This window comes from Lethenteron reissneri, chromosome 7 (assembly GCF_015708825.2).
Source record: "Lethenteron reissneri isolate LAM-NWPU_2019-01 chromosome 7, ASM1570882v1, whole genome shotgun sequence".
NCBI lineage: Eukaryota > Metazoa > Chordata > Hyperoartia > Petromyzontiformes > Petromyzontidae > Lethenteron > Lethenteron reissneri.
Genome location: NC_083785.1, coordinates 7942281 through 7966301, shown reverse-complemented (window position 1 = coordinate 7966301; position 24021 = coordinate 7942281). Strand labels below are relative to the sequence as shown.

The 24021-nt window shown below is 53.4% G+C and overlaps 1 protein-coding gene across 1 annotated transcript in view; it reads right to left on the bottom strand.

Annotated features, from left to right (window-relative positions):
* Positions 1-1873: 1873 nt before the first annotated feature.
* LOC133357242 (sodium channel protein type 4 subunit alpha-like) overlaps positions 1874-24021 on the bottom strand; it is a 104573-nt gene continuing 82425 nt past the window's right edge. Inside the window, exons 16-27 of the mRNA XM_061575077.1 lie at positions 20668-21024; positions 17988-18488; positions 17206-17329; positions 15659-15813; positions 14539-14712; positions 13052-13174; positions 11270-11551; positions 10460-10513; positions 7875-8012; positions 6653-6757; positions 4942-5212; positions 1874-4159 (exon numbers count right to left, since the gene is read on the bottom strand). Of these exons, the coding sequence (XP_061431061.1) occupies positions 2862-4159; positions 4942-5212; positions 6653-6757; positions 7875-8012; positions 10460-10513; positions 11270-11551; positions 13052-13174; positions 14539-14712; positions 15659-15813; positions 17206-17329; positions 17988-18488; positions 20668-21024 (3582 nt within the window). The 3' untranslated portion in view covers positions 1874-2861. The remainder of the gene's footprint in view (positions 4160-4941; positions 5213-6652; positions 6758-7874; positions 8013-10459; positions 10514-11269; positions 11552-13051; positions 13175-14538; positions 14713-15658; positions 15814-17205; positions 17330-17987; positions 18489-20667; positions 21025-24021) is intronic.

Below are 24021 nucleotides of genomic sequence, written 5' to 3'. Positions count from 1 at the left end.
TAGTTCACGGAGAGGTCGGGGATTGAGGTGGGGGCGGGTGGTCTGCCCCCCCCCCCCCCCCCAAAATTACTTAGCAAAGCAGTCAGAGGCTCAGAGCAGCTCGCGATCGGAAGGTCACAAGTTAAAATCCCGGTCAGAGGGTCAAGTTGGGACACCGATTCTCTAAGGTCTATTAAAATGTTGGGTTGTCACCAGCGGTCATGCTATGGATAGACTGGCCCCGGCCATGATAACGTGGAAAACCCACCGCTGGCTGAGCACCGGGGAAGAGAGATGAGCACCGCCCCATTGCCCATCTGAGCAGGGAGATGACTCGAACGATGACCTGTCAACTCAACTCATTTACCGGCAGCCGTAGTCAATACACTGCTGGATGGACGAAGGCCCCCTCCACCACCCCTCAAGCCGCCATTTCTCGTGATGTAATAAACCATTCCCTGCAATAATCCACAGCCGATTTCATTGCTCCATCGGCTGAGTTCCCCCCCCCCCCCCCCGTTCCTTGGCCACCGCTCCGCTATGATTCTGGACCACCGTGCCATCATACGAAGGAGGAGACATCGCAGCAGTTAACAACTCCGCTGCTCCCGGCTATCGGGCTTTGACCACCTGAATGTGGCGAGATGTTAATTGCCTCGCCTGGTATACAGGAGGTCGTGGGTTTGATCCCGACTCCTGTATATTTGGAGTTTCCATGTCTCTCTCTCTCCCCGTGGTCACGTGGATTTTTCTCCGGGTCCTCCGGTTTTCCCCTCCACATTTAAAAACACGCGTCTAAGAGTATTTTGGCTGCAATAAACGTCCACGTGATAAGCCACTTCGTTGAGCTATCATTTGCGATAGCGATACAGCTCAGTGGGGCCTTACCTGCTTAAAAAAAAATGGTAGCGTGAAATCGCCGCTCTGCGTCTACATCAGCCGCACGACAAGAAGAAGATCCCTTCTAGCCACGACGCGTCCAGCCCAAAAGGCAAATTAAACTTTTCTCAACGCCTCGAATCGTGCCGCTGTCCCGGTTGTGTTCATTCGACGACAACGCAAAATTGCCAATCGGCTCGCCAACGACCTATCAAACGCTTCCGTTGTGCGCACTCCTCGGCGTCGTTGCACGTTTCCCACGCCTCTGGTCGCGAAGCGGCAGACGGTCGGAAATTTCACGTCGCGAGAAAAAATAAACCCCGCAAGATCACTTCCCAAACGCAAAAAAAAACCTCACGTTGGCAATCGTGCGACGGAAACCGCCCCGCGCGTCGTTCGCCGTCTTTCTCGCGCAGTTCGAGTCGTGCTTATTTATTTTCTCCCCCATTCAGAGTGAGAGAGCTGTTCGTATCTTTTTGTCTCCAATTTTTTGTTTATTATCATTTAATATTATTGAATATTCACTTGGAGCAGCAGCAATTTCTTTCATAACAGCGTAGTATATCACATTATAGAAACATAAACCGCTGGGAGGCAAGGGAGAATAAAAATAAAATCCCCTAAATCCTTAAACTTAAAGTGTCCGTAGAGACAAAGTGGGGGGGGGGGGGGGGGGGGGGGGACGGTCGGGATCCCCTTTAGGCTGTCACAGACATCGGCAGGGTCCGTGTGCAAAAATACAAAAGAAATAATTAAAGTAATCGTAATAAGAATAACATTCATAACGGTAATAGTTTCTGCATACCTTATACACATCAGAACATGCAAGCGTCGATACGTATCATCATCATCATCATCCCAGGGCGTTGAAAGAATTAAAAATAACGATTAAAAAAAACAACAACAAGCAGAACCTCGCTGCATCATCTCACTGCGGAAGCCACTTCGCTCAAACGCATGCTTCATCCACTCGCCGGCTCCGTCGCCGCAACGTTTATTTATTTATTTATCCTCCCCCCCCCCCCCCCCAAAAAAAAACCTCTAAATCCCGGGGCGGTGTAAATGGCATGCGTCGTGCAAACCCGCTCGATTGTCCCGTCGACGTCACGCCGCCGTTCCGGCTCATGCTTCGTGGTGGCGGCTCCTTCTCGCTCGCCAGATTGATGTACCACGTACATATTATTGTTATTTTTTGGTTGCAGCTGCAATTGCGGGCTGGTAGAGGCGGGTGGGTAGGGGCGGTCGGGCGGGCGGGCACCGTGGCGATTTTGCAGCTGGTGGATAACTTGGCCGAGGTGGCAGCCGACGTGCGCCACGGCGTCCGTGGACGGCTCGGAGAGCGGCGATTGCGTCGCGTTGAGCGCCGTGACCCCTGACCCTGCCCCTGCCCCGTCCACCCCACCGCCGCCTCCTCCTCTCCCCGCGTACTTCCCCGCCTGACCTCGCTTCAACCCGGAGCTTTCCGTCGCAATAAATAATTTCGGAGTAGATTCCGGCTTTCTTTCCGAAGAAACAAAACAAAAAACGGCAGCCCGTTGAATTTGTTAACAACGATCTTTTTTTGGTTTTCTTCAAACGTGCGCCTTCCGTCTGCGAGCTCGCGCGAAAGCTGCGCCGGGAGTGTACCCCTCGGCGGACGCGACGTGGGTGCATCTCCTGGCAAAAGTGCACACAAATAAAAACGATAATGTCCACGCAACGTCGAAAGAGCGATGCTTTGTTGGCAAGTCATTACTTGATCACAGTTGTTGTTTTTCATTTTGCGCAAGTGCGATTCGCAGCAAGCAGTTGCATAATTTTGGCATCCGAGCGAGATACGTGTTGCCGACAGGCGTCGGCGGTACGGGCGTCGCGAGCGGTCATCCCGGCACGCACGTGGGCGGCAGCCGGAGAGACAGCGCCAACTCGTTCACCGCGGAGCGTCCCGTCTCGTCAGAAAGGGCCGAACCTTTCAGCGCCGCCGCCGCTTGGCTCGGACGCGAAGGGGCGGTGCGCGTGCGCCGCTAGACGACGGATTCCCGTATGTTCTTGCCCTCGAAGTCCTTGTTTTCTGGCTTGAGCCGCGCCGTGGCGACGCCGCCTTTGTCGCCTTCTTCTTGACGTTCCGCTTCCTTGTCATAGACGACGTCGTCCGGCGTCGCGGGAGACTCGCCGGGCAGCGGCGTAGATCCCAACGTCGCCGACGCGTCCGGCGACGCCGCTTCGGGAGCGACGACCTCCGCTTCTGGCCGAGTCGCCGCCACCGCGGCCGCCGTCTCCGGCTCCGGTACCTCCACCGTGGCGGCGTCTTTCGGCCCGGCGTCCGCCCCGTCGCCCGCTCCGGGCTTGACGTCGCCGTCGTGAATCTTCTTGAGCGACACGCGCATGCGGTGGCGCCGGTACGCGCGCTGGATGACGCGCGCCGCCAGCTCCTCCTGCCGGCGCCGCAGCGTCGTGGTGATGGGCTCGTAGGAGATCTTGGAGGGGTTTGCCGCCATGAAGCGGTCCTCCATCTGCTGCTTGAGCGCGTCCATGCCGGCGCCCTCGCCCAACACGCGCTTGGTGAACGCGAAGAGGATGTCCAGGCAGTGGATGCGGTCGCCTATCACCATGGGCAGGTCCATGTTGTAGAGGCGGATCTTGTTGGGCTTGGCGACGCGCAGCGGGTCGTCCAGGGCGTCGGCAAAGTCCGACAGGCGCTCCCACTCCATGAACTGCGTGACGTCCGGGTCGAAGCGCTCCCACACCTCGTAGAACGTCTCGAAGTCGTCCTCGCTCAGCGGCTCGGTGCTCTCCTCCGTGGCCACGTTGAAGTTCTCGAGGATGATGGCGATGTACATGTTGACGACCACCAGGAAGGAGATGATGATGTAGCTGGTGAAGAAGGCGATTCCCACCGGCGAGTTGCCGCAGTCGCCCCTCACCGACGTGCCCGGGTGCTCCTGATCGAGGTCGCAGTCGGGCGGGCTGTTGAGGATGGGGTTCAGGAGGCCGTCCCAGCCGGCCGACGTGGTGATCATGAAGAGGCAGATCATGCTGTTGCCGAACGTCTCGAAGTTGAACATGTCGTCGATGCCGCTCTCCCGCCGCACGTAGGCGAAGTTGGACATGGCGAAGATGGAGAAGATGAACATGACGAGGAAGAGCAGCAGGCCGATGTTGAAAAGCGCCGGCAGCGACATCATGAGCGCGAAGAGCAGCGTGCGGATGCCCTTGGCGCCGCGGATCAGGCGGAGCACTCGCCCGATTCGGGCGAGGCGGATCACGCGGAACAACGTTGGGGACACGAAGTACTTCTCGATGATGTCCGCCAGCAGGATGCCTGCGAGACACGCGCACACACGCACACACACACGCGCACACACGCGCACGCACGCGCGCGCACACACGCGCACACACGCGCGCACACACACGCGCACACACGCGCTTACTGTGTTGCGTTTGTTGTCCTTCCCCCCCACGCCCACACGGTGCGAAAGAAGTTCAACATACGTACAGGCGTCATTCTCCGACGGCACGTTGCGTTTACAAGCGTTGTCGAACAACGCAACTTCGCAAAGGTGCCGCGGTGGCTAGGAGATGTTAACTACCTCGCCTGGTATACAGGAGGCCGTGGGTTCGATCCCGACCCTGACGCCTGCTGTATATTTGGAGTTTGCGTGTCTCTCTCTCCATCATCATCACAGTGGCTATGAGATGTTAACTACCTCGCCCGGTATACAGGAGGCCGTGGGTTCGATCCCGACCCTGACGCCTGCTGAATATTTATAGTTTGCGTGTCTCTGTCCCCGTGGTCACGTGCATTTTTTCCGAATCCTCCGTTTTTTTACCTCCACATTTAGAATCGACATCACGCGTTTTGAGTATTAGGCTACTGTTATAAATGTCCACGTGAAAAGCCACTTCGTTGAGCTATATTTGTGGCGAGGTGGCTTCTGAAAAAGAGTGACCTTGCTCAGTGGGTGCCTTACCTGGTAAAAAAAAAAAAAATATTGTTATACGATTACCATCATGAAGGTGACCTCGTCTCTGGCTCCCTGACCTCTGGCTCCCTGACCTCACCAGCCCAACGAACCTGATGGCGCGACCTTCGCGTCAACTCACCCACGATGGACAGGATGACCACCACGAAGTCGAAAATGTTCCACCCGACGGTGAAGTAGTAGTGGCGGAGCGAGAAGAGCTTCAGGAGGCACTCGCCGGTGAAGACGACGATGAAGATGAGGTTGACGTAGTAGAGAACGTCGCTCATCAACTGGCTCTGATCGTCGACCTCCACCATCATCGTCACCATGTTGAGGCAGATGAGGACCATGATGATGATGTCGAAGGCCTGCTTGGCCACCAGGTCGTACACCCAGCCCTGGACGATGTTCTGCGTGGCGGGAGCGGACGACGGGAGGAACGGAATTAGCGTCGCGGTCACAAGGGGTTCTAAAAATATACATCGAACGTATTTTTTTAAATATGAAAACCTACGCTTAGGTTTTTTCGGTAAAGTCACGTCGGTAAAAATATACTAAGAATAAAATAATAATGAATGAAAATTACTCAATTAAATCACGACGTTTCGGAGGTAACACAAGTCTCCGTCTTCAGGTGGGACAGTCACAGCTAAATTTACTGTATCATTTAATTGAGTTATTTTCATTTATTATTATTTTATTATTATTTTACCTACATGACTTTACCGAAAAAACCTAAGAGTATGTATCCTTGCAGTCACGAAAGCTTCAAATCTAGAATTAAAATCTAGAATTATGAAAACCTACTTGTATTTATTTTACCAGGTAAGGCCCACTGAGCTATATAGGTTGGTGAGAGAGAGACTGTGTCAAGGAGTCTGCGATCCAAGGCTAACAATAATAATCTTTCATACATGAGGTGAACCGTCACATGATGTGCAAGGCATGATGGGAGAACTGATCTGACGGTCACGACTCTATTTTACTTTATACAATCCACATTTTGCACTGCTACAATTGTTTGTCTTCAGACTACTCAGTTCAGTTTGAGTTTATTTAGAATTACCCTGTGAGCCAATAAGCTCTTGAATCAACAAAAAACAACACCTTCGCTCCTCCGACATTAGCTACAAGTCACAGTAAAATACATCAATAATAAACAATAGCAGATAAGTGAAATAAAAAATAGAAATCGCAATGTAAAAAAACACCACCTTCTGTATACCAGGCGAGATAGTCAACATCTCCTAGCCACCGCAGCGCCCCCGTTCACAATGCGTCTCATCGTGAAGAGCGAGCGGAGGGACCGCATCGTCGATGTCATCTATCAGCGTCAGCCATGATCTATACACCACTGGATGTGAAGGCTTCCTCAAGATCTCACGAAGCAACGACCCATCTAGCGCCTTCCACAAGAGCAGATTTCACCGCACCACCTGTTTGGTGGGCGTCCTGAGCAACGCCGGCAATGACGATGCTGATGATCCGAATGATGACGGTGACACTGATGCTGACAATGACGACGAAGACGATCATTACAACTGTTATGACAGTGATGAGACAATGACGATGGTGACTGATCCTGACGACGATGATTGTGACGATGGTGATGATCCGAATAACGATGGCGATGACGATGACGACAACGACGGCGGCAGTCATTTCAGCGATGGGCAATAACGATGAGGACGATGACAATGTTCCTGACGACGACGACGAAGACATCGATGGCGATGACAGCGACGACGCTTCACGAAGGCCGGGAAACCCGGTGACGACGACGGTAATGATGACGGTGAGATTGACGGCGTAAACGTCGCGGCGTAAACGTCGCGAGCGAAGCGTCTCACCGACGGCCGCGGTATCGGCTTCACCGGCTTCTTGGAGCCGAGCTTCTTCATGGCGCTGTGGAACTTCTTCTGCTCCTCCGTCATGAAGATATCCTCACCACCAAAGTACGCGGGAGACAACGTCACGCTGGTTACAACCGAGAACTCGAGAGCTCGCGCTCGCAGAGAACTTCGGCGTTCGCCTTCACCGAAACGTTTGCCGCCCGTCGCGGACGTTTGCCGCACCCGGTTGGTGCCGCGGGCGCGATCGCCGATGCCACCGACAGCACCGTCGCCTCGCAGCAGCGTCATCACACACGGCACGAGCAACCACAAGCAGCATCAACCATGGCGTTATCTAGCACGGCATCGTCTCACACAGAGTCATTACATGCAGCAACGTCAATCATAGCATCATCACACGCAGCATCATCGCAGGCAGCATCATCGACTACAGCATTATCTAGCATCACATCATCACACACAGCGTCATCACCGACAGTATCGTCAACCACAGTATTACCACACACAGTGGCCTGTCCTGGTCAACTCTGTGGGTGTATTGATAATAATGGACGATGCGCTGTCTGCTTCGCAGCGAATGTTACGGGTCCCATGACGTTGTTTGATGAAGGGTAGGCCACGTGTGCTGGCCTACCATTTATCACTGGGGAGACAAAGGCGGCTGGAGCGTGGTTCTGGCCCACGCCACCCATTTGCTGGCCTTCATAGGTGCTACTCGGTCACTCCACTTGCCCCAACAGTATGTTAAGGCTACACGGGGGATCTTTGTCTCTGTGTGTATTAAACAGGGTCCTGTTCGGCATGTTTGGCTAATCCCTTTTGGAGTTAGTTGACAAGATCTTATTGTTGGCTTAGTGCGGTAACATGGCCTGGGCGCTGGCCTTGTGTCAGCTGACAAATTCCATCACCATTGGCTTTGTCAGCTGACAAATTCCCTAACCGTTGGTTTTGTTAGGTAACAAATTCTATCACCGTTGGCTTTATCAGGTGACAAATTCCCTGACCGTTGCCTTTGTCAGGTGACAAATTCCCCTCGCCGTCCGCTTCATCGGGTCCAAAATGACCTCGACCTCGGCTTGCGAGCGCCCAGAGAAAGCCCCGCGCATGTGAAGCGACAACACCGCGCGCACAGGCCTGGGCCTACTTGCCGCACTGCCTGATCCCTCCCAGGGGCCGTGAACTCACGTGCGCTGTCCCTCGAGCGCCGACTTCAACTTATCTTTTTCTTCTGCTGGTTGAAATTGTCGATGATGACGCCGATGAAGAGGTTGAGCGTGAAGAAGGAGCCGAAGATGATGAAGATGACGAAGTACAGGTACATGTAGATGTTCGTCTCGTAGATGGGCTGCTCGGTAACCTGCAGGACGACGCGCGGGGAAGGGAGGGGGGAGGGCACACACTCATCGTTGGCCCCCCAAGGCTTTGCGGTTCGAACCCGGCAGGTCGCCCGCCCCCCTCCCGTTGCTGTTGCCGGCCATCACGCTCCAAATTTGGCGAAAAAAGATGAATCGGCTTTGACCTGTTCTGGGCAATGAAATATTTATCGGAGTATGTTTTTGCCACAAGCATGTGCGGCGAATGCGGACTTGATGCCCTGCAATCGGCATCCGTTTGGTGTTTCGAACATCTTCACACCTCGTGTTTTAATTGCCAGAAAGGGTCACAAAGCCTTTTGTTGTTTTCCACCGAATTACTCAGTTGGGATAGCGTACACGGTACACTCATTGCCCACTACCCCTGGGCTGACGGCTAGTCACCCACCACCCAGTGCCACACAGGGACAGCTGCCACTGGAGGGCTGCCCTTTGAAACGTGTGTAGACAGAGACGTGCCGCACGTCGCTCGTGCAAAGAGTTCCGAGACGCCACGGAAATAATAACAATCATTCTCATCGTCATGGTAAAAAAGAAATGACACCGGTAAAATGTTTGAGGTGACATCACCTCATCACTAGCTCATGGTAAAATACCTCATCGCTGACTTTATCAGAGGGCAAGTGACCTGAATTACGAAGTCACGTGACAAATTACGTCACCCCTGGTATAAAACTCACCAGTAGCTTTTTAGGTGACAATTTACCTCATCGCTGGCTTTGTCGGGCAGTAAATAACCTAATCGTTAGCTTTGCAAGATGGCAACGGGGCCTAATCATGAGTTCTGTCAGGTGACACATCGCCTCCTGACTGGCTTTGTCCGATGCCAAGTGAACTCGGTGACCTCGTCGTCATCGTCAAAGTGACACATTTACCACTTCGTCAGGTGACAAACGACGCAGGCGAGGCCTCGCAACACCTCGCGAACCGCGAATAAATTGCGCTTGAGGGTCTCTTGAAATATAAATTTTTTTTAAGTATTAAACGATAACAGCAAGAAACCTTAAGACGCCAACGCGAACTTGAAACGGAGCGGGTTATAATTAAAGCGGTGTCGCATTTATTTATTTATTTACCTGTCCCTTATATTTAGCCGGGGGGCGTTGGCGCGAGATGCCGCGTCTCTGCTGGCGTGCGATCCGGGGGGGCCGGGGGGGGCGGGGGGAGGGGGGGGCAGGGGGAGCCAGGGGGGGGGGGCGACCTCTCATTCGACCCAGCAGGGGCCGCGTCGGGTCAAAGGGACGCCATCGTCGCGACACGGGGGGGCGGGGGGGGGGAACGATCGGAGGAGGCACGGGGGGCCCTCGCGTGACGCCGAAGCCCGCCCACTCGACCCTCCGTGGCGCCCGTCCCGAGATGCCGGGAACCAATCGGGGATCGGCGCTCCCGCGCGACACGACTGGACGACGCGGGGTGGGGAGGGGTCCAACTGCACTGGACGTCTGTGACAAAAGAGCTTTGGAGCTCATCGGATTCCTCCGGCATGAATAAATAAGTGTTCTAGTGTTCTAAAGGTTCCCAACACCGGGGAAGCCTCAACCGCAGCTGCTCGGCAACGGCTTCGTCCTGCCGAGACGACAGCGGCTCCTCCGTCAAACAGAACGGCGACCGCACAGATGACCCCCCCCCCCCGCCGCCAACGCATTCGTCAATTACACCGCAACCTCAAAAGGAAAAAATAAAAGTGGATGATAGGTGACGTTTAAAGCCATGGCCGTTCTTCGTCGCACACGAATGGCGAGCATGGTGGGATATTGACGAGCCCACGCCGCGTTGTCCAACGTGTGTTGCATTCATGCAGAAGCGCACAAGACAAAAAGACAAAGATCCCCCGTGAAGCCTTAACAGACTATTGGGGCAAGTGCTGTTAGCGAGCAGCACCTATGAAGGCTGGAACAGCGCACGAGGGGGTGGGTAGCCAGCACCACGCCCAGCCGCCGTTGTCTCTCCGGTGGCGATGTTTACTAAACACTGCGCCAGGTACTCATTTGAGGCTGAGTCGACCTAGGGGAGGCCCAGGACCGGTTCAGATAATCGTCACCACCGGTGTTGGCCGTGAGCGGGAATCGAACTCGGGTCCGCTGCGCGGCGCGATAACCGTTCCACTTCCGCTCACACACAGACACGCACCGCAGATGTCTACACGCGGACACGACGGGCACGTGAACATCGCTGCCACCCATCAAACTCCCTCTCGCCCGGCGCCTCGTGTGTGTACAGTACGACGGCGGGGATGGCGGTGGTAAGCGGCGGCTCGGCAACCTGCCTCAGAAAGTGCGCGCCGCGTTTCCCCCCGGAGGAGGGAAAACCGCATCTCATCGATCGCTCCGGTTACCCCGAGGGGAAAAATCAAATCGCTTCGCTCGGGTCAGATGACGACGCCATTACAGGGTGGGGGCGAGGGGGCGGGGGGGGGGCTCAATTAACTTACTCCACGTGAGTCGACGGCCGCGTACATGATGTCCATCCAGCCCTTGAACGTCGCCTACGGTGAAAGGGGCAAAGGCGAGAGGTTTAGTTGGGTTGGGGTGGCGGTGGGGAGGGGGCGTAGGGGGGCAGGGGCGGCACTTTTTATTCAGCATCCCTTGCCGAAAGGGATATCCCCCAAAGGCGCGATGGTTGACGCTTGCCAGGCTTGCAATCAAGACAATGAACACAACCGCCGCCACCTTCTCCCCCGTCGCTACACCAAGGAGCGGCAGCCCCCCGCCGTCTGGAAAGCGGGGCCATCATCATCGTCATCCCGCTGCTGCTGCAAACTCGCAGCACCAGCGGCGTTCACTCCGCACCGACTTTTGAGAGACACTCAAAAGGCCCCAACTCTATCACCTCGGAGCGACGCCTTAGATACGGTCGTTCACGTCCGTGAATTATTGCGAGCGTTACAAATGAGCATTTAAAAAAATCATCATTATCGCGATCCACGGGCAGATAGCCTGTAGGTGTCCACTGCAACATCTCGCCATTTGTTTCCACTTTCCTCCGTCTCTGTGGCAATGTGCTCAACCGGTGCCACATCTTTCCGGCACCAATCTCTTACGATGTCATCGCCACGCCATTCTTCGTCTTCCTCTCATTCCGGTTCCTTCCATTTCCCCCCGAACAACGCACTTTTGATTTCCCCGTTGTTGTCCGTCCTACACGTGTCTCCAAACGGTGCCGGTTTCCCTCACTATCATTACATTAATTTTAAACGGTAACATTTGTTGTTATTCACAAGAAGCCAGTGAAGAACACTCACGACTTGGAGGAGGGCCAGGTAGCCGAAGCCAACGTTGTCGTAGTTGACCTTGACGTTGAGCCAGCGCGCCTCCTGAGTGCTCTGTTTGAGCACCATACAATCGGAATAGTTGTTGACCACCTCGGGCAGGAAGCGGCTGCCGTCCGTCGTGTTCATGCAGTAGTAGTACTTCCCCGCAAACAGGTTGACGCCCATGATGCTGAAGATGAGCCAGAAGATGAGGCACACGAGCAGCACGTTCATGATGGACGGGATGGCTCCCACCAGCGCGTTCACCACCACCTGGAGCACACGGACACCGGAGGAGGGAGGAGGAGGGGGGAGGAAAGGGATTGAGGGAGGGAGGGAGGAGGGGGGAGAAGAAGGGGAAAAATGGAGGGAGGTGAGAAAGGGAGGGAGGGAGGAGGGGGGAGAAGGTGATAAAAGGAGGGGTAAAAAGGGAACAAAACAATATTTACAAAAGTTGTGTCACGAAGCACCACAGACACGTCAATTAGACATTGATAGGCAGACAGACTGGTCTCTGATGGGATCCCCAGATAATGGACAGATATGAAATCAACACACCAAATCAGTAAGGCGTCTGGGAGTAATTACAGGGCAATATGAGTTGTTGTTTGTATTTACGCGCCACAGCCGACGCGGCATCGCTAAACAAATGGTGTGACAATTCCCAAGGATTCTAACGATCATCTCCACGCAGGGCCATCCATGGGCAGGGGGGGGGGGGGCAGGACAAACCCCACCGTGTGGACGCCTTCAAACTAAACCGGAAGTATTACATCCGACACCGTGGGGGGCCCGGGGTGGTCGCATTGATTCTCCGTACACCCTAGATACACCCTAGGGACGGCCCTGCCTCCACCACTCGGTGGCGTGGGCATGGCGCTGCTACCACCCCCCAAAGCTCCCCCTCCACCCCCCCACCTCCAATCTCAGCCTCTCAAGTCGACGGAGAAATTTAAAATGAAATTGGGTCAACGCCTGCGAGCGTTTCATCGCGGCGGGTCGGCTGCGAGGAATTATTTTTGGCGAGCGCCGTTGAATAAGTGAACGTTCGCACGGCAGCGCACGAAGCGGCGGCGCGGAGACGGTGAAGCGGCACGACCGCCACGGTCTCCGTGACCCCCGCGTGACCCCCACAACCCCCACGGCCACCGTGACCCCCACGACCGCCGCGACCCCCACGACCGCCACGACCCCAACAACCGCCACGACCACCACCACTCTGTCCCACAGACAAGTTTTTTTTGGGGGGGGAGGGGAGGTGAATTCTCTTCTTGACTATGGTCCTTAAATGATGTGCAACACCTTTTAAATGTCGCCTTCCTCCAATGTGTTTGCTACTCGGGCGTCTGCAGCATTTACGATCCGTTCCCCGCTGTAACTTCCTTATTTTTTACGACCGAGGTCCTCCTCGGGTCATTCACGTAAAACAGCTCACGGCTGAATGTTTCTTACCGGCGTCAACAAACGCGCGAACAAATCAAGTCAACGAACGACACTGCGTCGCACGCGTGTAGATACGAGGCCTTGTTCGGACTTTGTTTGAAGGACATGACAATGACCGTGGTGAGGAAGACCTGATGGGAATTTTGGAAGGAGGATCTCAGAAGAAGGACTTGGTCAGATAACAGATCAGAAGGACACCTTGGTTCGGAACAAATCAGAAGGAGGACGTTTGATGGAGGACATCAGAAGGAAGACATCAGGAGGACAATGGAAGGAGGACAACAAAAGGAGGACAACGGAAGGAGGCCCTCTGATGCGACGGAGCCTTACCCGCATGCCTTCAAAGCGAGACAGAGCACGGAGAGGTCGCAGGGCCCTGAGCGTACGCAGGGACTTGATGGCTCCGAGCTCCGAGTAGCCCATGGCGGTTGCCGCGAGGCTCACCAGGGACACCTGGGGCGAGAAGATGACGGGGGAGGGGTGAGACACGGGGAGTCGGGGGGTAACAACACACTGTGCGTGAAACCTACAATCCCTCTACATTGATTCCACATTAGGATGACCGACTAAACCGAATAACGCTTTTGTATTCATGCAACCAGCGGTGTAAAATCCTCGGATTGTATCGCTCGACGAGCATGAAAACCACGACCGTTAAAAACCGACAGGGTGATTGGACGATTTGTACGGAAGCGACGACATGAGGGATGCGAACTCGCTCGCAGAACAGGCAGACACGCCAGCCTTCACGCGAGACTCAAACGCGGCCGAGGAATCCACCACGTTCACAAAGTTACGGGGGATGGAATTTGCAGGCCTTGCGAGCCGCACCAGAATACGATGTAAAACAGAAGTAACTATTTCACGGTAACTTCCCGATTAGAGCCGTCTGTGATTGTTCGGACGGAATCCGTCGCACGCGGCTTATTGCGTGGTAACTTCCCGATTGTAACCGTCTGTGATTGGACGGGATCCATCACGTGTTGTTTATTTCAACTTCCTTCAATTCTGGCTAATCGCCTGATGATGCTGGTTGTTGTAATCGCCCGCAAAACGTCACGGTACTGGAATTGTAAATGTTGTAAGAACTAAAAAATGTTTTACGTGACAAACCTTCGTGATTGCCCCCCCTCCCCCCCCCGTTAATTATGAAAGATATCGTATTCATTAATTTAATGAATATTAAAATTACTCGTACATTTAGACTCATTTGCCCCTCGTATTTTATTTTAGTCTTCTGCCAGCACGAGGTTATACCGCGCGATGACTCTCCATCCGGTCCGCATACCGGCGAGCACAGCACCCCACTTGAAATTGTGACTTTGTGAGGGGTGCGAGGGAGTCGCGGTGTGGGGAAGGGTGCGAAGGGTGTGAGGGTGTGGAATGCCGGCGAAGCGTTGGGTGGTGTGGAGGCGTTGAGGCATGGATCACACGGGCGTGTGGAAGGGGCGGGGGAGGGTACGCCCGAGATGATTTATTTGCGAGGGAGAGACGTTAATGCCAGCGGGGATTCCCTTCCGCCCGCGCTGACGCGAGCAAGAAACTGCGGGGCTGCGCCTGCAGCTGCGCCGAGACAACGCAACTCGCGTGCAGTTCTCCCCTCTCCTGCTATTGTCAAACATCCTTCTTATTAAACACGCCCCGGTTTTTGTTTGGTACATTCTTTTGTATTGATTATTTAGTTTATTCTCTTTTTGATTTCGTACATTGTTTTTTTACTCGGGCCCCACGTGGGCGACCTTAACGATGGGGAGGCGTCGGGAGGTTGCCCGGCGCACGGCGGGGCCTGGCGGTCGTGCCGCCACTTCGCTACGTACGTCCACGATGAGGAAGTCGAGCCAGCACCACGCGTTGGTGAAGTACGTGTGGAAGCCGTAGGCCACCCACTTGAGCAGCATCTCCATCACGAAGATGTAGGAGAACACCTTGTCGGCGTATTCCAGCACCGTCTTGATCATCCTGCGCTGGTCGATGTAGATGTCTTCGAACGCCTGCGCAGAGCGGTCTCCAGTTAGCTACTTGTGACCCGCCCGCTCGCCCGCCCGCTCGCTTACCGGCATAGACACTTCAATGCAAAGTAAAGGCGCACTCACGCCACTGCTGGCGGAACAGGGCTCCGCGAGAGGAAGACCTACAGAGACCCCGTGAAGGGTGTTTGGCCTAGTCTTCTACTACGCACACTTTACACCACCGCACGTAACCTGCCTCGCGACTAACCGTGGGTGTACCCGTTGGTACTGCTGTGTGGACAGATGCGGGTGGGGGAGGGGGCGAGATTGAATCGATCGTGACGAACTGTGGATTGGCAGCGTGCGACCTGTGGCACCACGGCCACCTTCCGTCATGGAAATCGCAATTTGAAACAATGCGATGAGAAAATCGCAAAGGCTGCGATTTTTCGCGATTTGAAAAGTCCTATTACTTTCTTATTGGAATTGTTTTATTTTTTATAATTATAAATATATTTATTTAAACTTAACAATTATTGTGTTTAATTGTTCTATTTCAATTAAAACATTTTAATAAATACATGTTAGAAGAAATTAATATCTTTTAAGTTCTCATCCTTGCATGAGAATATATAGAGCAGTTCATATTTTGATGGTATCATGTGGTAATGCCCCATCGCATGTTTTACATCTATTACACAGTGAATATTGAACAGAAGCTTGTCTTTAAAATGTAATCGCAATATCTGTCAGAAAACTCGCAATTAGATATTTTCCACAAATCATTCAGCCCTAGTCTTGACACTCGGTAACACTCCTCCGAGCTCAACGAAGCCGAGTTCGATTCCCGGCCAGGGTTGAACGTAAAGTGGCGAGTGTCCATCCTGAGCCTCCGCGTCGCCGACTTTGACCTCAGAACGCCGTGGTGGTGCACCGTCGCGGTGCTGCGACTGTCTCTCGCAGCGCTTCGGAAGGCCAGTGCTCTCACCAGCGCGCCGCTGCTCATCAGGATCATGAAGACGATGAACGTCTCGAACCAGTTGTGCTCGACGATGCGGAAGCAGGCGCGGCGCAGCGTCCACCAGACGAGGCCGCGTCCGCTCTCCACGTCCACGTCGCAGATCGGGTGGCGACGCACAAACTCTGCCGGGCGTTACCGATTGGCGTGAGCATTCGGCATTTGTCCGTTGTCCGTCACGTGTTGTTTTAGTTTTGTTACGTGAGCGTCACAATAACTCTAGCAAATATGGGACGATATGAACGAATCTTCAGTGCGAAGTTGTCTTGCTGTTAGGGAGTTACCACGTGGAAAGCCGGTTAAAATTGGAAACAGTGGAAAACAAGTCAGCATTTAATCACTTTCCAGCTAAGGTCGAAAGCGTTCATGCATTAGCTGTGTCCTTCTGTCAGCCTGCCCAACAATCTGTCTATTTGTAACGTGGGGTCACAATTACTATGTCGTAAAGGTGATCAGGCACCGAATATCTGGGAGGCTGAATTATCAGACCAACTGAGCTAAATAGCTCTTTTTCAGAAGCGACCTGGCCACAGATGATAGCTCAATGACGAGGCTTATCACATGGAAATTTATAGCAGCCAAATACTCTAAACGCACGTTTATAAAATGTAGAGGGAAAATCCAAAGGACCCAGACAAAAATCAACGCGATCTCGAGAAGAACACGCAAACGCCAAATATACAGGCATCAGAGTCGGGATTGAAACCACGACCTCCTGTATACGAGGTGAGGGAGTTAACATCTCGCCACCGTGGCACGCCATAGGGGCTCTCTCGAGCTACCGCAGGCGAAGGCTCTACCACCAGCGCTTTCACCGAACCGGTAACGGGTGGCGAGCTGAAAGCCCCTCCCTCAACTCCACCAATCCCTGCCCACTATTACGTAGACACACCCACTCAGTCACTAGCCCTCCTCAGCCTTTTGTGTCAGCTCCGCCCACTACTCTGGCAGCCCCGCCCACTACTAAGGTAGCTCCACCCACTACTCTGGCAGCTCCGCCCACTACTCCGGTAGCTCCACCCACTACTCAGGTAGCCCCACCCACTACTCAGATAGCTCCACCCACTACTCTGGCAGCCCCACCCACTACTCAGATAGCTCCACCCACTACTCTGATAGCTCCACCCACTACTCAGATAGCTCCACCCACTACTCAGGTAGCCCCACCCACTACTAAGGCAGCTCCGCCCACTACTCAGGTAGCTCCACCCACTACTAAGGCAGCTCCGCCCACTACTCTGGCGGCTCCGCCCACTACTCTGGTGGCTCCGCCCTTTGCCGCGGTAAGATTTTAAAGGGGCGACAAAATCCTGATTTTCACAAAAGCTTCGGTGTGTGTGTGTACGTTGAACTTCTTTTGCACCACCGTACGTAGCCAACCGTGTTAATCGGAGGTGTGGGGCGGGGGGGAAGGACAACAAGCTAACACGCAAAAATCAGTTCGCATCTAGACGCCGTATGAATCTGTGAGGGCTCCGGTACTGTTCCGGCTAAACCAGGACGTTTGGCAGCCTTACCATCGGTGAAGCAGCCGAGGGGCCCCTCCTCCTGCTCCTCGGTATCCAGCGCCTCCTCGACCACGTCATTGGGAGCCAGGTCCACGGTACTTGCCTCCGACGAGCTGCCCTCGTGACCGTATCTCTGCACGAAGCACAAAGACCCCCCCCCCCCCGTATAGCTTTTTTACGGACTGTTGGGGCAAGTCCTGTGAGATAGTAGCACCTGTGAAGGCTGGAACGATGCACGATGGGGTGGGTGGCCAGCACCACGCCCGGTCACCTTTGTCTCCCCAGTGGTCTATGTTGACACTCCGCACCAGGTACTATTTTTGAGGCTGAGTCGACCTAGGGAAGGCCCAGGACCAGTTCAGACAATCGTCACTGATGTTGGCCGTGAGCTGGAATCGAAACGGGGTGGCCGAGTTCGTCGCGCATCACGCTAATCGCTGCACTACCACAACCACCACCACAAGCACACACACAGACAGGTCCCTTGTTCAGTCTCGTTTAAACTGCAGGAGCAAGACATGTCAGCGGGTGCCGATCAAGGCAGGTGCTACATTTTAGGGAGGAGCGCACTGCGCTACGAACCCGGCAGCCTGTGTTCGATTTCCGGCCTTGGGCTTCCCCGACTTCAACTCGGCCACCAATGAGTACCTGGGGCATTTTGTGAACGGCAGCAGAAGGGAACCCAAGGCGGCCGGGCGGGTGGGCGCAATGATGGCCACCCACCACATACCCGTGCTGGCCTCAACAGGGTGCTGCCTCAAGCGAACGCGAGGGCCTCCTCTCGTGCTCACCTTCTTCTTCACGCCATCCACTAGCGACAACGACGACGAGGAGGTCGACGAGGACGAGCTGCTCGAAGCTCGGCGCTCCAACTCGGCCTCCAGCTTGGCTATCGGCACTCGCACCGGAAGGACGGCATTCGCCAGGAGCCCCGCTCGCTCCCCGTCCGTGGCAGGCGACCCCTTGGTATCGTCGCCGGTTCCCTGCCCGTTACTCTGCAGGGTCTCCATCTCGAGCGCCGTGTGGTTCCGGACGCAGTTGTCGGACTTGTCCGGCAGTTTCCCCTCTTCGAGAGCGGCGGCGTCATTGCCGTTGCTGTCGCTGCCGTCGGCGCCGGGGCCGTCGCTCTTGATGCACTTGGCGAAAACTCCCCGCACGTAGCCCTTCATGAACGCGACACCACGCTCGATGCGCGCGATGGCGATCTGCAGGCTGTTGGCTTCGTTGTCGTCGTCGCTGGCCGATAGGCCGCTGAACGAGCTGAGCAGCAGGGCCAGGAAGAGGTTGAGGAGCTGATGGGTTTCGGATGAAGGGGGCAAGGGGGGGGTTGGAAAGAAGAGATGTCGGTCAAAGCCAGTGAACGATCGTCAGCGAAACGGTTGCTGTCTGTTTGCTGTTGTCGTTGGTGTCGTCGTCGTATTTGTCGCTGTTGGTTTAGTTGTCGATGTATATACGTATGTTCAACTTCTTTCGCACCATACGCAGCCAACTGTGTTAACGGGAAGTGCCGGAATAAGTGCATATTTCCGAGAGAGACCTGCGCATTTTCGTAGTACAGGGAGCAACGATTGATATGCGTTTCGCAATTAAGTATTTTACGAGGTGCAGGGAAAGGACAACAAACTGTCATCGTCGTCATCATCATCATCAGCCTTTGCCATGGATGACGTCGTCGCGGTTATAATGGGCATAATTGTCAGAATAATTTCTAGCAATCGTCATTGTGCCTGACGCCACGTGAAATATGTCCACACCAACACTGGTGAAACTTACCGGCGGGGTCACGTGACGTGTCACATGCTGCTAAACCCTGATTGGCTGCTGGTTCACTCAACACCCCCACCCACCGGAAGTGGTCATTATGCGCCATTAGGCGACCCTGCCGACATCACTAATTTGAGAATAAGAACTGGACAAATGTTTTGTCATAAAGGCCCTCCACCACCCGACACTCGCTATTGTCCCCGCCCACCAATTCCTCTTCCTGTTGCGCGTACACTCCACACCGCCCCCCGCCCCGATTCCACAACGCCCCCACTCCGCACCAACCACTATTCACTCGCACTGTCTCACGCGCATCAACTCGGCTCGAGCCCAGAGTTGCCAAGACCCACGCGAGAATGAAAGCGCCAATGTGCCTTGAAAACTAAAAACACGCCCAAAACAAGCCCGGGGCCTGTAGCCGGAATAGAGGGCGGGGCTCTCAAGATAAAGGAAGTGTGGCCAAAACGGGGAGGGGGCGGGGCCTAAACAGGACATGGGTGGGGCCTAAACAGGAAATGGGTGGGGTCTAAACAGGAAATGGGTGGGTCCTAAACAAGAAATGGGTGGGGCCTAAACAGGAAATGGGTGGGGCCTAAACAGGAAACGGGTGGGGCCTAAACAGGAAATGGGTGGGGCCTAAACAGGAAGATGGCAGGGCCTGAACAAGGAAAGGGCTGGCCTAAATATGAAGGGTGTAGGCCTAAACAAGAAGGGGGTTGGGCTTGAAGAGGAGGCCTAAATAGAGGACTTCCAATTAAAACAGCAGGGCCCCTTAAAAATCCGCAAACTCGTAGCTCTCAAAATATGACACCGACTTTGTAAACAAATAAACCCCAACTCGACAATGAGAGCTTCGACCATGAACTTCCCACGACGAAAAGACAGTCAAATGAGCGCAGCAGGCATCAACAAAGTAATGCTGCAGACGCGGCCACAAGCCAACTGGTTACAAATTATAATAGAGGCTGCGAAAGCCTTCGTGTTAAGGTTCTAAATGGTTCCCTGTGGCATCAGGCCCGGCTCCAGCTCCTCTCTAATTGGGGGTCCAAAGAGACATTTGGTGGTTCAGGGCTCACCGACTCCAGCACCTTCCCCAGCACCCTCCTAACGCTGACCCTGCGTGCCACGATGAAGTTCTCCCCGTGCCAACAACAGCTGGGGGAGGTCACGAAATATTACATTGCCATGGTGGTGAGATGTTAACTACCTCGCCTCGTATAAATGAGGTCATGGGTTCGATTCCTGACCATGACGCCTGTATATTTGAAGATTGCACATCTCTCTCTCTCCCCGTGGTCACATTGATTTTTCTCCGGGTCCTCCCCTTTTTCCATCCACATTTATAATCAAATTCACGCGTTTAGATTATTCGGCTGCTATAAATGTCCAAGTGATCATAAGCCACTTTGTTGAGCGATCATTTGTGATTGCCAGGAAAGAGCTACTACATAGCTCAGTGGGCCTTCATCATCATCACGAATCATGGGCAGATAGCCCGTAAGTGTCCACTGCACATTTCGTCATTTCTTTCCACTTTCCTCCATCTCGTGCCAATACGCTCAAATAGCGCCACATCTTTCTGGCGCCAATCTCTTACGTCGACCAACCTCTAATGTCGGTGAGCCATTTCAGTGAGCTGGTAAAAGTAAAAAAAAAACAATTTTAAATGAGCATCGATCACCGCCATGGAGCTTTTTGCCAACGCACCACAAGGTTGCCGATGACCATGACCATCATGAAGACGATGAGGCACATGGTCTGGCCCGCCACCTCCATGCAGTCCCACATGGTCTCGATCCACTCGCCGCAGAGCACGCGGAACACGATGAGGAACGAGTGGAAGAAGTCGTGCATGTGCCAGCGCGGCAGCACACACTCGTCGTTGATCTTGCACACGCACTCCTTGTAGTTCTTGCCGAAGAGCTGCATGCCGACGACGGCGAAGATGAAGACAATGATGGCGAGCACCAGCGTCAGGTTGCCCAGGGCGCCCACAGAGTTGCCGATGATCTTGATGAGCATGTTGAGCGTCGGCCATGACTTGGCCAGCTTGAACACTCGCATCTGGATTGAGATGAAAAAAATACAATAAAAAGTGGAAGAGTTGTATGCACATATGTATGCTCAACTTCCTTCGCACAGTATGTATATACAACTGCGCTAATCGGAGGTGCAGAGGAAGGGCACCACACTAAACACAAAAAGCAGTTTTATGGCTCCAGTGGCTTCCTCACATCGGAAGAAAGAGCATTCCAGATGGCCTCAGCAGCACACCTGAAAGCGTACGATGTGGTGACCGTCTTTGTTCGATGGCTAGCCAAAAGCCATGGCGAGGATTGCCAAAGTTTCGCGTGATGGTATAACGCGTAGTACGGGTTTTTGCGGCCGATGTTACGACTTGTACCCATGTATTTATTTTCGGGGCGCCACGCGGCGAACTGACCAAATTGTGTATCGTAAAAAACCCTCCGGCCCCTGACACGGCCACCAAAACAAATTCGTCGTCACGCGTGCCCAGCGCTTAACACGCTAAATTGTTGTTGTTTCAGCTCGCCGGTGAGTTTGAACAATAATTCTCAACAACCAAATGTAACAATTAGATGCGACGTTCCGTTTGAAACTATGTCAAACCGCTGTCAGGATAGCCCATTCAATCAAAGACTGTGCAACAACAATAACAACAACAACAACAAAACCCATCACATGAAATTTGGTTCCACACTGAATTTGGTGAAGATTCCAGCTCTGAGACTTAAATATGGGTTTTACCGTTGCGCGTTAAACGTTACTCTCGGCGACGGTGTGGGTGTGGAAAGTGCTGCCCCGTACTTTGTCACTTGAAGAAGGTATCTCAAGAGGTAGTTCTGCGATATCCACTTTCCTCGGGCCATTGGCTAATACGAAGGGGTCGCACCTGTTTTGCGAGCGATCTGAGCGGATTCTTCATCGAACGGGGCGACGCCGGTGGCACAATCGGGGAGGAAACGACGCAAATATTTACGATTAAAGTAAATGGCCAAGACCGGTAAAACTGGTGTGAACAGATCGCGAGCGCGCACGCAGTTTCACGAGCGAACGATCGTGCGGGCGCTTGGGCGACCGTGCGAAAACAACCACCACGCAAAGTGAGCAGTAGCTTGAGTGAGTGGGTTTGCCTGCTGTGCGAGTGTGCGAGCGAGTGAACGTCAGCGGTTCAAAGTGGGAGCGTTTGAGCGAGCGTGTGAAGGGAAATCACGCTTGCGAGAAGACTGAGCGTTTGATGGAGTGAGCGTCACAGGGAGTAAATGCACGAGGGTGTGTGGATGTGCGTGTTGAGCGAGGTGCTCGCTAAAGAAGCACTTGCCCTGAAAGTTTGTTAAGGCTATACGGGGGGGGGGATCTTTGTCTTTGCCTTGCGTGAGCGAGCACATTTTTATTCTGTAATTAATTTAAGCGACGAATGAGCCGCGGTTTTTCGTCCGATCGGCGAAGGAAAAAGAAAAAACTGCCAGCTGCGTTTGCGAAAAAAATTTACAGGGCGCTTCAAAAAAACGTTAACACTTACACGGGACTATCGTTTTTAAAGGAAAAAGAACGAATAATAAATACACTGTAACATGATAACAAATGGATGTCAATAGCTTCAAAAAGTCAAAGAGTCTCCCACTTGTCCGCCATCGCTGTCAACACGTTGCCTGGAATCTTCTCCAGGTGGTCTCCAGAGGCCGGAGGCGGCACATTTCACGTGGCGTTGTTGCAAATTCTCAGAAGTGTTCACATTTATTCAGAAGCCACCCTGTGTATACGTGTATATACTCTGCTCTCCTCTCACGTTGCCTCGCTCGTCCGCCCCGGCGTGTGTCGCGAGCTCGCCCAGGTGAGGGGCTCGGGTAACACGAAACGCCCTTTGCCTTGTAACCCAGCCGCCCGGCTAATTGCGCCCGTTCACGATATTTCACCCGACACTAAACGTCGTCGTCACTTTTTTTGCAACGCCCGTTCGGCCTTTTGTTTTTGCCTTCACGCGAGAACGCCGCGGAGAATGGGCACTGGAGAAAGTGCTCACGGCTCAAACTCAAATAATCATCATAATAATGATAGACGAGGTAAAGGCGCGGCCCTGAAAGTGCTTGCTCACGCTCACTGCTGCCACAGAGGCCCTCTTGACTAACACGGGCATGGCTCGGAGGTCCTCATCATCAGCGGCCTGAAAAAATGCCTGTGAATTAACGAGAGTGGAACGTAACGCATATGCTGTAGCACGGATGTGTCCCCACGCGAGAGCATTCGCTGGAGGGAGCTCCGTCTAGAAGAGCCCTTCTTCCTAACCTTTTGGTTCCCGAACCACCGGTTGGCTTTCTAGGCCGTGGGAAATGGTCCGCTGTTATATTTACAGACATTAATACCAACAGTAACAAACGAACACATCCTGGCTCAAACACCATCAGCCGTCTCATTCGTGCGAGTAAACAAAAATCAACTTCAGTATTCGGCTGTTGCGCACTATGGCAGCAGCAATGTGTTGAGGAGCTATAGATGCCAATGCGGAGGTATGCTGCTGGTCACGACGAGAGGGCTTCAACAGACATGCGTGTCGTGTCACTGTTCATTCTCCTCCTCCTCTTCCGTCGAATGAGAGCAGATCACAGTGGGTTTACTGCGGGGTTCATAGCTTGGGTTGCATGGGCACAGTCGCATGACTGTGGCTTTTCATTATTGCATTTCTAGAAGTTTCTCTCTATGAGTCTCTATGTGTCTCTATCGGTTCTAGATTTGAAGCTTTCGTGACTGCAATGATTCATATTCTTAGGTTTTTTCGGTAAAGTCACGTAGGTAAAAAATTTAAATTAATAAAAGTAAAATAAAAATAAAATAAAAATCACGACGTTTCGGAGGTAAAACAAGCTTCCGTCTTCAGGTGGAACGGAAGCCTGTGTTGCCTCCGAAACGTCGTGATTTTTATTTCATTTTTATTTTACTTTTATTAATTTAAATTTTTTACCTAAGTGACTTTACCGAAAAAACCTAAGAATATGTCTCTATGGGTCTCTAGCTCCATGACGGTGTATCTCATATGTGTCT